The 15,397-nt window shown below is 34.4% G+C and overlaps 1 protein-coding gene across 13 annotated transcripts in view; it reads right to left on the reverse strand.

Moving 5' to 3' along the window:
• LOC135272791 (fibrous sheath-interacting protein 2-like) overlaps positions 1 to 15,397 on the reverse strand; it is a 49,118-nt gene that overhangs the window by 17,879 nt on the left and 15,842 nt on the right. For 4 of the 13 annotated variants that reach the window (XR_010340754.1, XM_064371451.1, XM_064371449.1 and 1 more), the window contains 3 exons: positions 13,337 to 13,394; positions 9,804 to 9,840; positions 407 to 7,501 (listed from right to left, as the gene is read on the reverse strand). Coding sequence is in view for 12 of the 13 variants with exons in the window: in XM_064371451.1 (XP_064227521.1) it covers positions 407 to 7,501; positions 9,804 to 9,840; positions 13,337 to 13,394 (7,190 nt within the window). In the remaining variant the exon portion in view is untranslated. Of the gene's footprint in view, positions 1 to 406; positions 7,502 to 9,803; positions 9,841 to 13,336; positions 13,395 to 15,141; positions 15,317 to 15,397 lie in introns of all 13 variants that reach the window. The other 9 variants (XM_064371455.1, XM_064371454.1, XM_064371452.1 and 6 more) reach the window with 6 other exon arrangements.

Consider the following 15,397-nt stretch of genomic DNA (forward strand, 5'->3'; position numbering starts at 1 on the left):
CTAAGAATTTTGGTGTGTGTTAGGTCACTCTTGCACTGCTATAATTACCTGAGACTGGGTAATTTATTAGAAAAGACATTTAATTGTCTCTCAGTTCTGCAGGTTTTACAGAAAACATAGTGGCATCAGCTTCTAAGAAAGCCTCAGGAAGCTTCCAATCATGGCAGAAGGCGAAGGGGGAGCAGGCATATCACATGGAGATAGCAGGGGCAAGAGAGAGTTGGGGGCAGTTGCTACACAATTTTAAATGACCAAGTAGCATGAGAACTCACTCACTATCATGAAGATAGCATTAAACCATGAGAGATCCATCCCCCTGACCCAAACATCTCCCACCAGGAAGGAAATCACAGAAGAACCATGTCTCACTATCCACTCATTTTCCTGCCATTACTTTTGCACTTACCTCTAAGGGTTTTGCATCCAGTCTTCCAGTCTTATCTAATGAGGCACGTCTTTCTCTCTTTCTTTTTTCTAAATTAGGTGATTCTGAGGTGTAATTTCTCCCACTTATTGATGCTCTTCTCAGTTCTGCTATGCTAAGTCCAGTTCTTTTCAGACACTCCTGCTTAAGTTCCTTAAGAGGTTGAGTTTTTGTAGAAGTAACTGCTAAGTGTTCAGAAATAATTTTTGGATCTATTTTGACTGGTTTTTTCCCAACATACGGAACTATTTTAATAGGATATTCCTCTTCAGATGAAACTTGATCTAACTGTTCTTCCTCCAATTCAGGAATCACATTAATAGCATGTTCTTGTGCCTTTTGAACAATTCTGTTAATGTCTAGCTCTCCAGAGAGATCAGCATTTGAAATTGTTGAGCCAATTGTGTCTAATGGAAAACTTGAAACTCCATCAATAATTAGACTAGCCACTTTAGGAAAGACTGTGTTTGTATCTTCTATATCATAATAAAATTCTTTGTTGGTTCCTGATTGTTGTAGTATGTTATTATAAACAGAATTAACAACCTGATAAACACTTTCTATATTTTCTGGATTTAAACAGTGTTTTTCAGGATCAGAAGCTATTAGACTAATGCTACTTCTGGAAATTTCAGCTGTTACAGATTTTGTCAGTTGAGATGCAATTTTATGTAACTCAGGCTTTGATAAGTTTTTTTCATCTTTGCTTGAGGAACTTGGAAACCTTACTAGTTTAGCCAAGAACAAGGCCAACACCTCTTCTAAAAGTGTGGCATCTAATATCAAACCTTTTCTGGATGAAGACTTTTCCTTAGACTTCAGTTCATCAATAATTTTGGTCACTTTTTCCATAATTTTGACAGCTTCCAGAACTAATTCTGAATTTGATACTTCTTCCTCTACTTGAGGTTGAAATTCAGAATTGGAAATTGCATTCACTAATAAAAAGCCTATTATATCTGAGAGGACACTACCTTTAGCCATTAAATATTCAAATATAGAAGTAAAAGAACCAAAGTGCTTTAAAACACTGGTAAAAACAGAATTAACTATGTTTTCAATAGTTGCATTATCAGCTGCAGGTACAGTAGGTGATTCCTTGGTGGGTGCTACAAGTTTAACCGTACTTTTGAAGATAAATTCTTGGACTGAATTTAATACTTTTGAAGTTATTTTTAGCATTTCAGTTTCTAAGGATTTGGTTCTTTCTTTATGCACGTTTGGAAATACAGATAAAAGCTTTGATAAAAATTTCACAGCAATTTCTTCTATTATGTTATAAGACAGCTTATGAGCATGTGATGGTTTAGGTAAGGGCACATCAGTAGTTTGGAAAACATCTTTAAGGATATTTTCAATGATGTTTTCAACTTCCACACACTGATGTGGAGTCAGCCCTCCACAAAAATAGCTCTGCAACTGATTGCCAGCCACTTCTCGTAGAACCAAGTCAACTATGGTTTCTGAAAGGATTTTGCATCCACTGGTGACACAATTTTGTATGATTTCTTGTGATCCAAACTGTGGCAAGAGCTTGTTATAAACAGACTGAACCACTAACTCAGTAATTTCATGATCATCAGATTGTAAGGATTCTACATACTGTATAATCATATGTTTATTTTGGGAGATCTCTGTTGCAACTGCACTTACTAACTTCATTTGAAAGAAATCCAGTTCTGTGAACAAATTGTCCTCAAGTTTTCTTGTTTCTGTGCTGGATATTGTTGAGAAAATTTTAGATAAAAGAGCAGAAATCACATTCTCTAAAAATTTATGAGGTAATATTATTGTATACGGTGATGAAGTTTGACATTCTTTGCTGGCTGTTTGGGCCAACTTTTGGACCTTTTTAACAAGTTTCTTAGATTCCAGAGGGAAACATGCTGAAACTGAAACCTTATCACAAAATACCAAGTTAAGCTGATGTTGAAAAATTTCATTTATCACTGCACTAGTTAGTCTTCTTGCTAAATTTTCTCCATTACTGTTTATATTCTTACAAATGGAGTCTTGAGATCCATATTCATTTAAAATATTACAAACAGAAGAGTGAACAACTTTATTGACTAATGTTTTGTCAGTTGATGGTGTCTTAACTGATGAAGGTTTTTTAGTCACTTTATCGACAGGTGGCATTTTATCTGCAGATTTTATCTTAACGCTGGATGGTGCTTCATCTGTTGTTGGCTCTTTTCCCACAGGTGGGAAAAACTGATTCTCCGTGTCTGGTCTGAAAACCTTAATTTGAGCATCTGAAAACTCCTTTAGCAGTAAATCGATGAGTTTCATAGCAGTGTCATAGAGTTTAGCTTGATTTTTCTCATCATGGACATTTTGACCTCTATCTTGTATTTGTGTTTCTGGTATGGAAGAAAAGATCAATTTTTTAACAATCTCGGTAATAATATCTTCTAAAAATTTAGCGGGAAAAATTCCAGGCTTATTTTTTGGTTGATACTGTGAATCTGTGGAGCTGCTTGCTTTCCCAAACAGCTTTTGTGAGATACTGCCTTCGAAACATTCTTGTTTAGCAATACTTTTAGAAATCCCAATGTTGTCAGTTAAGAAATGATTTTCTTTTTCTTTATCTAATTCATGTTTAATTTCTTGTAAAGTTTTTCTAGCCACTTGTTGTGCATAAGTATTTAATTTAGACAAACACAGTTGGCACAAGTTGGTCTCTCCTGACTTAGTATGATCTACTGAGCAATAGGAAAATTGCTCATCAGAATACGGATCTTTGGCTGATAATGCTTTGCTCAGTGTACTCTGATCTTGTTGAATAGGTAAGGCCATTGGGGCTGTAAAGTTGACTTGGGAACAAAAGATGGATTTTACTTTGGAAGTAGCAAACGTTTCCAAATTTGTTAATATTGCCTGTACAATATCTTCAACTACATTTACCTTTGCCTCTTTGTCAGGAACACTGAATCTAGACTGAGATGTACATGGATTTTTGTCCAAGACAGAGGACTTTTCTTCATAGCTGTGTTCGTGAAAAGAAACATTAGCTGAAAAATTGATAGTTTCATACCTATTTTTCCTTACATTTCTTTCTGTCATGGCAGCTGAATAAAGTTTGTGAAATACAGTGTTAACAATGTTTTCTGTTACTATAGCTATATCTGCTTCGGAAATTAAAGAATCTATCATTTTATGCATACACTGAACAGATGTTTGGGCAATTGGCTCATCAACATTGTGAGGCATGCCATGAAAATGAGAGTGGGAGAGAGAAAGCACATTTAATTGATTGATTAAAGTACTTTGAAAAATTTCATTCAAAATATTTCTTATGATGGGAGCAATCGGAGATATATTTGGTTCTTTGAGTTTTGCTTCAATTTTCCGTAAGGTTTTTTCTAGAGCCCATTGTTTAAGAGAATGTGTTTTCATTTCTTCTTTTTGTAGTGATCTATCATCAATAATTTTCTTCTCGGTATATGCATCATCTTCTAGAAATGAATCGGATTCAGCTCCTCCAGGAAGACTTCCATATGTTGGCCTGTATCGATAAGTTTCAATGCCTCCCTCTTCAGATTCAGTTTGATTAAACATATCTGAAGATACTGCATCTAAAATTAATTTGACTACATCCATAAGAATCTGAGTCTCACGTGGTGGGGTTTTTACACTTGTCTTCAAGTCTGATGAGGTCACGTTTAATTCTGTTTGAATAGCCTTCATGATAGCACTTGACACCTTCTTTGCAGGCATGTATAACGCAGACAGAAATGATTCTTCATGTGTCTCTCTGGAAATATTGGTGCTTTCACATTCCCAGCCCATCTTATTGCTTTTCTTATTTTCATCATTAATAGCATCCAGAATTTCTAAATATCCATTGGCAAACTCTTTCAGTTTAGCAAAAACTATATTAAGAATGTCTGAAGCTACAGTTCTCAGTTTATTTGGATGCATTTCTTTTGTGCTCTCTGCTTTGGAAGACACAGGAGCAACAGGTTTTGCTTTGCTTTGAGTCCCCTCTTTATTGCCCTCCTGAACCATTCTGGAAACTATGCTGGACATTATTTTGGTGGATTTGGCCATTTTCTCAAGAATTGAAGCAAATGATGGGTTGTCAATGTCAAGAGTCTCTGAGATGGCTTTTAATCCACAACTTGCAAAACTGGTATCCATGTCAACACCAGATAATTTTGCAAGGATATAATCAAAAATTGCTTTGGAAATTAACTGAGTATTAGACTGCAATGCAGCAGTCATTTTCTGATTCTTATTGGTAGTCTCTTGGCTTCCTAGGAGCTTGCTTAACATTTCATGTAGTGTTTCCTCAATTCTATCTAACACTTCCAATTTTGCATTATTTTGAATGTCTTTTTCATCATCGCCACTGTGGAGAGCACAAGGAGTAGCCATATATTTGTGAAAAGATTTTTTATCCTGCCTATTTGGCAAAACGCTTTGTTCATCAACGCTGTCATTTGCAGACTTTGGCATACAGGAAGAAAGTGAAATGTTTCTTTGATCTGCATTTTTGCTGGATAACGTATCATAAATACGTGTTAATAATGGACTTGCCAAAATGTCATCATCAATACTTGTGACAAGAGATTCTAATTTTTTATTAGTATTAGCTGTAAGGGATTTGGTATGGTCAATCTCCATAAGATTTAGGTTTTTCTTATGGAGTTCCACTTCATTCTGGATAGCACATAAAACAATGTTCACTATTTTAGCTGTGTACCTACTAAGTTGAGATTGTAGTGAAGATTTGAAGCCCATATGCAATTTTGGACAAATAAATGACTTCAGTCTTTTAAAAATTATATGAATGATCTTATCATTAATGTCATCTACAGGTTTAAGTTCACTTTCTCCAGATTTTAACCAGGAAAGCTTTTTAGAATCAATATTGAATGAAGATAAAGATTGCATTTTCTTTTCACTGACAAGCCATGTTTTTAATGAGCATTTATTTGGTGCTTCTTTGACTCTGTGTGCAGCATCAGAACTATCTAAGGAAGTCTGATGAACTGATGATGAAATGTAACTATTAGTGGTATTGGAAATGTAGTTTGGTGCCTTATGAAGTATGTTTAACACAGAGTCTCTTATTTCTTGAGCCACTGTATTGATTTCTGAAACAGAAAACAGCTGGTCTATCCATTCTTGATGTGACAGTCCTTGAGGCTTTTGTGAAAAAAGAACTGAAGCTTCATCACCAGTTTTGCTGTCTAAGTGACCAGGAGGAACAAAAGATATGTCCTTGAGCATTTCTTTTAAAACACTTGTGACTATGTTTTCTGAAGCCTTTTGTATTTGATGCTTTTGGTCTTGGCTGAAGGTTGAAATAACTTTATTCAAACAAAGTTTTTTCTTTAAAGTATCTTTATGATTAAGAGATGGTGGCTCAGTCTTTAATTCCCAATCAGGAAATGCAACTTGGCTTCTAGAAACAGGCTTTGTAGGTGGTTCGATATCTCTTTGGTATTTAAAACAAGTGTTTCCCTTTGTAAACGAATCATTAGGAATCTGTTCTTGTGATTTTACTTTTTCATCTTTGAAAGCTGAATCAGGCACATTTTTTACAATATTGTCTGTCTCCTCATCTTCAGAATAAAGAACCATGCCTGGAAGATTTATAGGTGGAAACGGTCTCCCAGACCTAGGACTATTAGATAATCTAGTGCCAGCGAGTCTGCACTTTTCTTTGGTGTCAGAACGACTACTTATTCTAGGTTGCCTACTTTTTTGAAAATTTTCCTTTGCTGGTTCTTGACGGAGCTGAACAAGGATATCATCAAGTAGCTGAAGGAGTACTACTGTTTCTTCAGATGCAATACTTCTCTCATTATTCAGTTCACTTTTCATATAACCTAGTATAGCACTAATTGCTTCCCCTATATAACCAATCAAAGAGGATTGGGAAAAAATATTTGATAGTACATTTTGTGTTTCTTCATTGACAATTAAACTAGCTGTGCCAGATTCAAGACTAGATTTATTTTTGCCAGCTCTCTGAAGGAACATGCATACTGGGTCTGTCTTATGTTGCTGGCAGGAAAGCTTAGTTGAATCTTCAGGATGAAGATATTCATTTTGCTTAGAAGAAGTAAGAGACATTGGCATTTCTAAAATGGTGTGCACCATGTCCTCTGCAATATCATACATTGGGTCTAAAGCATGAGGCATTGAATCCGTCAAAGGTTTTTTATTTGATGACGGGAGATGTTCATCACTGGCTGTTAAGCTTGGTTTAATGTTGACTGGTACATCTTCTTGTGAAAACATCTCAACACATTTTTTCTCCACTGCAGACTCTAACTTCTCAAGCATATTTTCCACAGTCTCAGAAGCAACTGAGCAAACATCAACATTGGAGGGCAAGTCTTCTTTTTCACGTTCACATTGTTCAACGAAATCTTCGGCAGTAACAGAAGAGAGAGAGGGAATGGCCTGGGTTAAATCAGACATTATTTTGTGAAAACTGCTTTCTAAATTCACTTTAGTTTTCTCTTTCAAGTGACATTTAAAGTTAAGAAAAACATTTTTTAAATTCTTCATTTCATCGATGGCTTTTGCTTTTTTATCACAAATCGATGAAACCCCTAGGCTATCTGTTTGAGTAGTAGCATCCTTACACTTTGTTGTGCTTGTTTCAAATGATGCTAAAAGATCACTATCTGATTTACAACTTCTGAGCTTAGGGTATGAACATAGCACATTGGTTTTATTATATTTAAGTGTAGAGGTTATAGATTGTCCTTTTGCATGACAGGTTTTCCCCACAACAGTTCTTTCCTTAGGTGCAGGAGAAAGTTGTATCGGTGTGGTTGGTCTCTTTCCTGACAGGTCAACTGGAAATGCACAGGGTCCTGCCTGAAATGTTTCAGATGTTGAAGATATGTACGTTCTATATGTAAAGTCTTCATTGCATGTGCTACAGAAACCTGTACTATCTGAAGAGAGGATGGAGTTATCAGATGCTGGGTATGTATTATTTCTCAATCTTTCTTCATACATTGTGATGGCTGGGTACAATGTATTAGTCACTTTAGGAACAACACAGGTCACTATATCCTGAATTATAATATTTGGTTCTTCACAAGTTGCCTAGAAATGAAGTAAGCAGGGATGAAAACAAAGTCATGTAACAACTTACTCTATGTTTTGAAGACAGCAGGTAACATCGAATTTTTATATCAAGCAATGTATAGGTGGAATACCAATATGGTTTATGGAAGAAAATGGTAAAAAAAAAAAAAAAAAAAAAAAAAAAAGATTAGAAATTTAGAATTTCAGATGAATTTCTAGTTTGTTTATTCTGCACTACACTGAAGTATTTTTTTGTGAGTGTTTAAGATTTATTTTATTCACAGTCTCTCAGAAGTTTCTTTTTCTCTTGGCATTTATTATCAGGATAAATGATTTTTTGTTTAAAAAAATTACCAAATTGTTGTATAGGCACATAGCATGCAAATATTTTGGAAAGAAAATGTATAATCTTTATGATCCAGCTGATTTTTAAGATCATTAAATATTTGTAATAAAATATTTCTCAAAACAGATGCAGCCAAAATATTTGGTTGCTTTCAGAAGCATCTGTCTAACTGAGATATGGGGAAGGAGCACAAATCATTCTCTCTTCCAGTCCCTGCTGAAAGGGTGAGCCTGTAGTCTATATATATATAGCAATGACTAAAGTTAATTATTAAGAATTATTTGATAGGTAAAAATAAAAGCTCATGCTTTATATAGATTGATGAGCTTTTTACCTAACAAACAAGTGTAAATACAAATTGCCTTAGATAGGAAAGCTGAGAACAGATAATAAAGTAAGGTAACATATTAATTTAGATAGAACATAAAAGCCAAGCTAGATTTGGGAATCAAAGAGTAGGGAGGGCTGAGCCAGATTAAGAAAGTTAGACTATTACTGAGCTGGAACTAAGAACCAGGTTTGAATAACCATTTCCTTAGTGACCAATGGTGCTGTCATAGATTTGTACTGGACCATGGGTAGAAACAAATGCATCTGTAGAGTTCTATAAACCTCTACTTACCAACTGCAAATGTATTCTGTGCTTACAAAACTCTTACTTATAATAAAGTAGTACTCTGTTTTCAAATTGTTAAAACTCTTAAAGCATACAGGCTGTAAACACAAGTAATTGGCAGCAAAGCTTAGAAGGCTGACATGTAAATCTTTGTGTAAATAAGATTCCTGTAACTAGGCTGCTCACACCCAAAATATTGTCTAAATTACTCTGAAGTGATTCATATTTCAGAGAAATATTCAAAGAAAAGTTAACATGTATATGCCACACTCCCTCACGGCCCATTTCAAAGCATTTGAGGAGCATCTGAGGAAAGGCCATTTTATTCAGCTGTAATCCCCAAATATACCCCCAATATTTTTAACTTATTGTATAAGCAATGGGTTAGTGGTTATGACACATATTTTAAGATGACAGTCTGTTATAAAATACTTGTCTTAAATAAATACACTCTAAATCAAATATTTAAGAATAAAACCTAAATATTTACAGAGAAGATAATTATTCTAAATCAACTACAACACATATAAATTATAAACTAAGACATTCAATATATGTTATTTTTCTTATTACAAGAGATGATAAACAATAACCTACATTATTACTCTTAGGCTAGTTGTGGCAAAGCGATTCCAACCTTAATATATAAAAGAGGCATCTATTTCTAAAGTTTTCTTTGTAGTGAAATATGACAGATGAAATCCCAGTTTTCACTTTCTTTCTGTTACAACATTAAACTGAAAAATATTCCCTTGGGTCAAAGCTTTCGTATTTGCTGCATATTCTATGAATTGAGCAAGTGGCCATGTTAAATAGTGTGCCAGAATATGTATTGTTCCACAAGTGCTTTCTCTTTCCTGTGTGTTCAGTCTAGATCCAAATTAGGTCTCATAAAAATATACTACCTTATCTTTGCCTGTTCCAAGTCTCAGCTGATAGGTGATGAGGTCCCTTTTCACAAAACTGCTAAAGACAGATCCAAGCATCTCAACTCATCTACTACTGAGTTCACCAACAAGATCTGGAAGGGCATATCGATATAGCTTCCCATGATAGAACAGGCTTGTGCTATTTCATTCTCTTCCTGTGATGGCTAGATCCCTTAATATTTTACCATTCTATACCCATGAGACCTCATCTTGAAGGCCTAATATTATTTTTGATAACAACTTTGGACCACAGAAAAGTATAAGAATTAACTGAAAAGGAACTTCAAAGAAGAAAAAAGAACGAAGAAGAAGACCAACAAATATCAATGGATGACTCCTAGTTTTCTAGTTAACACAATATATTCTATTATGATGTATCAGAAAGTAAGACTAATATGTTGTTTTGTCAGTGGATTTTATGATACATACTTTTTCTTGAAAGGAATTCTGCAGCGAGTTCTTTTTCCTGTAGAGAAAGGTTGATCATTTGTTTATTATAGAGTCAAGAATTTATAAAACTTTTTTCTAAAATTTCTGATCATTGAATCATTTTGTTGTATCTAAGAGTTTTTCTATAGAAATTCAAAATGAAGAATATACCATTTTTTCCAATCCTTCTATTTTACTTTTTCCCTAGATTGGCCTCTAGTTTTAGAAATGTACTTTATTACTCATGGGAACAGACTTATAGCTACAGCATAAACAATGTACCTCTCTGATCTTTGTTCTTTTAACACACCTTAGCCATGCCCACTTTGGTTTCTCTGAAAAAGGATATAGGATTTGCAGGGAGGGGGCAGTTGAGTTTCTTCTGACTGTTAAAAGGTCTGATAGAGCAGCAAGGCATCTGACCAGAACTTTCTGATTGTCATTTATTTACTCTTTGAAATGCTATAGTTCTACCATTCCCTCCCCATATTCCATGGCAGGAAGAAAATAGTGAATGATTATTCAATAACTATGGGTTAAAATCATGGATATCTAGCTATATTTAATACCAGTTTAGATGCATTCCTTTTCTGTTTATGACAATATTCTATTATGTGTTATTACATTTACCATCACACACTAATGAAATAAAAATATTCTGAATTCCAAAAAAAAGTATAGCTCAATCATAAACATAATAGAAAATAAAATAAATATTTATTAAAACAAGTTCTAAAACTGAAGTCTGATTTATTTTCTTATACTTTTGCTGATTTGAACTGTTTCTTTTTTCTTTCTACTTTCTTAAGTACACTCCTTTTAGGCCTGTACTCCACGTGATTAAATTTACATTTTCCCCAAGGTTTATAATTCAATTTTAAGAAATAGGCAGACTGAAAACTACGTCCTATATTTTGGCAGGAAAAAAAAAAACTTCACTGGGTCCAGTTCATAAAATGGGTTTTGTGACAACAGTCTATCCTTAGACTAGTACCTTTTTGCAGTATGCAACTAGGAGCATGGAAGCTGATGTCAGTGATATGTTCTCTATCATTTGCCCTCATTTGTTTTTCTAGGATCTGGTTTCTTAGGTCAACCCAAGTTTCCACAGGTTTTTCTCTTAGATATTCTGCAACCTAATGCATTCAGATTCGTTTTTCTGTTTTCTTCATGTTATATCGTTGGCATAAAACATAACTCAAGGAGTTCTATGTATTCATTGATACCAGTTCCCAATAGACTTTCTGCTCCAAAAGCATGCAACACAGAACCAAAGTACAAAGGCCTACATGTAAATTTAATCTGAAAACTGAAAAAGCTTTATTAATGACTAATAGAAAACAATTTTATTAACCGGATAAAGCATGGCATCAGCAGAAATGGCAGAGTAAGTATCTCAGATATTCATTCCTCCAAAAAAAATAATGAGTAAATGGCAAAAGAAAAATGACCAGAATTATAGTTTCTGGAACTCTAGAGAATTAATCAAAGACTTGCAGCGTTCCAGAGAGCACTTATTTAGGAAAAACAGTGAGCCTAGGTAATAGCAATAGGTTTTGGTGTTTTAATTTGTCTTGTTTTTATCCCCTCGCTTCAGCTTCATAATATCCTTCACAGATAATACCCTGAAATCATAGAAGCATGGTTTTATCTTGGTACCTGCCTAAGATCTAGCATTATAGTTTGAACATAGTAGGTTCTCAATAAACGTTTGATAAATAAATCCCCATCTAAAGTCTTTTGGATTGTGCCTACTTCTCTCTAATGGCAAATGAAGCCTTTGTGCATGCCACTAATGGACTTTGATAACTGATTCTGAGTTTCTTTCTTTCAATCTTTCCTATATATCATTGTCAAACTTACTCATTATGTATGCTAATTTGACCATTATACTTGCACTAAAAACCATCAGACTATTAGCCAATAAATAAACTACAAGTTTTAACCACAGTCTTCAGGGTAATAGATTTATTGCTTTCTTCACTCTGTTACTCCTTATACCTTCCCTGTAGTACACGCTTACTCATCACCTAAGTGCAATGCTGAATTATTGCAACTTTACTCCCACCGCTGTTATATTTTCTTTATTTTCATTCCTTTGGTACTGAATTTTCATCTCTATTTTATAAATCTTTTGTAACATTAAACAACTGAACAGAAACAAGAAAACTAAGCAATAAGTGAGAGAAGAGAAAGAAATGATGGAATAGATGTGAGACTTCCACAGCAAACTCCTATAAAACTCGGAGTTAAACCTGAACAAGAGGAGTGTGACATATGTGTCTTTACTCTTTATTTGGATCTCTGTGTATGCTTTTGGAGAAGAGGTAAGAAGCTCCAGGTAAGATAAAGAGTTTTTTATTTTTCACCAAGCTAAGATTTATAAGGAAAGAATATCCAAAACGCTTGCTATGGAATATTCAAGTGATTTTTGTAGTTCTACATTCTTGTGTTGAAGAAGATAAAAATGCACTTTTTACAACTATATTATGAGCCTCTTATAACCTTTTCTGTAAAGAGGTATGTATTTATATTTCCAGTAAATAAAAATGTATGCATCCAATAAATAAAATAAGCAATGTTATTTTACATGTAGTCTACATACGGTCATCAAGTTTTATTGCTTTGAACTAGACAAGTCAGTGTCCTTCCTTCTGCATCTCTTACTGTGTTATGTATCATATGAATACTCAATAAGTCAAACAAACTGGGATTTATCTGTCTTAAGGTAAAAATTATTATTTCAAGAAGGCTGGTCTGAACATGTCAAGATCATTTGCCATCACTCACAACTTACTTTACTCAATCATCTTCATGGGAATTTGGGGTTTGTAAAGTCTTTCCTAGACTTCATTTGTCTTGCTGATTTTTAAAAAATATTGTGGCATGGGTGTAAAATAACTCATTGCTATTACTTAGATTCATGTTTTCCTCTCTCTCTTTTCTTGAGTTGAGAAAAACAGATATAAACATCAACAAAATAGGTGGTCACTAAGGTTTGAGGAGTGAAAAGTCCCTGGGCTTAACAAATATCTCTTCTACTATTCTACTATTAGAGATTATTATTTTGTATTAATCTGCAAAATACCCTTTAGGGTGGGGGATAACTGATTAAGTCATTAATACTATAGAGTAAACTATATTACCAGTATTAGAAAGCCAATAGTCTCAAAAAGCATAAGGAATGGTAGCTATTTCAAAGAAAAGAAAGGCAAAGAAATAAATACAGATTATGAGAAATTACCTGAAGAAAGCTATGATGAAGATACACTTCAAAGTGGCATGGAGACCCTGACAATAGGTGGATTATAGAACTACAGAGGAGATATGGAGATAAAGAAAGGGAAGGACAAAGATTCAGTTTGTCTACAACTTAAGCTAGTGCTGAAAGTCTGCAAAAGACTAAATTTCACTAAATCCAAGTAGAACTACAAAAATTGAGGATTCCATGTAATCATTTGCTTATGAGCAGCACTCTTATGTAATCATTAAAATTTTTATTTATGATTACACATAATTCCTTAGATACTTACATATTGGTGTTCAGAGGAGAAGAAACTATTCCCGGGTCTGTAGCCTGAGCCTGAGGTCCTATTTATTAGAAAAAGAAAATTATATAGTTTGTATCCGTCCTCAGCAACTTGCTAATGTTAATCCTCTAGTAGGTATTTATTTTCTGTTGTTACTACCTTGTTTATAAGCTTTCAGAGACTCTCCACAGTGAAGTCCAAAATTCTTAGCAAGAACCTGTACTATAAGATCTGATGTCCTTTTCTACCTCTCCAGTGTCTTCTCTGACTAGTCTTTCATATATATGCTATGGTCCAGAGACAGAATATATCGCCGTTCCCTAAATATATCATGTTTCTCATGCCTCTCTGGCCTATGGTTTTGCAATTTCTTTTGTCTAGAATGCCCTGTGCTGTCTTTAAACTTCTCATCTTTTAGCTCTCATTCAGCTTATGTCAACTCTTGAAAGTCTTCCTTGAAAACTACCTGAATAAATACCTTTCCCAGTGCTCTCAAAGCACTCTAAACATGTTTATATTATAAAACTCATCATGCTATGGATTAGTTATGTTAATTCTTGTGTACACCTGATTATTATATAAAATAAAATAATTGATGTGTGATCAATTTTGTTTTATTTTATTTTTTAAATGTTTTCATTATACTTTAAGTTCTGGGGTACATGTGCAGACTGTGCAGGTTTGTTACATAGCTATACACATGCCATGTTGGTGGTTTGCTACATCCATTGCCCCATCATCTACATTAGGTATTTCTCCTAATGCTATACCTCCCCAATTCTCCAACCCCCTGCTATTCCTCCCCTAGCCCCCCACTCCCAAGACCCTGGTCTGTGATGTTCCTCTTCCTGTGCCTATGTGTTCTCATTGTTCAACACCCACTTATGTGTGAGAACATGCAGTGTTTGGTTTTCTGTTCTTGTGTCAGTTTGCTGAGAATGATGGTTTCTGGTTTCATCCATGTCCCTACAAAGGACATGAACTCATCAATTTTAGAGAGAAATGGACTGAGATTAAGAGTGTACATATCTGAAAGTTAAATGTGAAGATAAAACTATTTTTAATACAAAAAAACTCTTCTGTGGTTTCCAGCAATATGCTAAACAAGTGTCTTTCATTTTGCCTAGAATTCAGTATAGAGCATTAAAGTCATACTGTTAAAAAATAGCTAAACTTTCAAAGAGATAGTAGAACTTTCTGAAGGTAAAACAATTGTGAGAACACAAATCTATAGTGATAAACAAATGCTGAAGCTGATACCTGCTCTAGGGACATTGGCCACATCTGGAAATGTATTGTCTGGTCAGAGCATTTAAAACAAGACTTTGGGCCCCCAAAAGATGGGGAATTAAAACTAACAGCTCCTAAAAACATGCAGATGCTTCTTGACTTAAAATGGGGTTGACATCACAATAAATGTTAACATCATAAGTTAAAAATATGTTAAGCTGGAAATGCATTGAATACACCTAATCTGCTGAACATAACAGCTTAGGTTAGCCTACTTTAAATTTGTTCTGAACACTTACATTAGCTTACAGTTGGACAAAATCAGCTAACACAAAGCCTACATTATAATAAAGTGTTGAATATCTTATGTAATTTATTGAATGCTATACTGAAAGGGGAAAAACAGAATGGTTGTATGGGTACTTAAAATACAGTGTCTATTGCATGTTTATTGCTTTCACACATCCTAACATTGAAAAATCATAAGTCTAACCACTGTAAGTCAGGGACCATCTGTATAGGATTCCAAAGAGCTACATTGTCAATTAGTCATCTACAAGAAAAAAAAAAAATCATACCAGAGAGGAAGCAGACAAATTATGCCTTCGCTTGTGGCTATGGATGGAGAAGGAGGAGGAGAAGATAAAAGCATTTCCTAAGAACTCATAATCACAGATACTGTTTTCTATACCCTCGAGTTTCAAATCCACAGAAACTATTGCCCTTCAAACTGCATATGAGAATTTAAGAGCCCTGTAGCAAAGAAATTAAGTAGGAAGTTTAAACTTTTCCACAAAAAAGCTCCAGACTCAAGAGACTTCTCCTCTGAATTGT

The sequence above is a fragment of the Aotus nancymaae genome, unplaced genomic scaffold, assembly GCF_030222135.1.
Source record: "Aotus nancymaae isolate 86718 unplaced genomic scaffold, 86718_ANA_hifiasm-v0.15.2.pri h1tg000131l, whole genome shotgun sequence".
Taxonomy (NCBI): Eukaryota; Metazoa; Chordata; class Mammalia; order Primates; family Aotidae; genus Aotus; species Aotus nancymaae.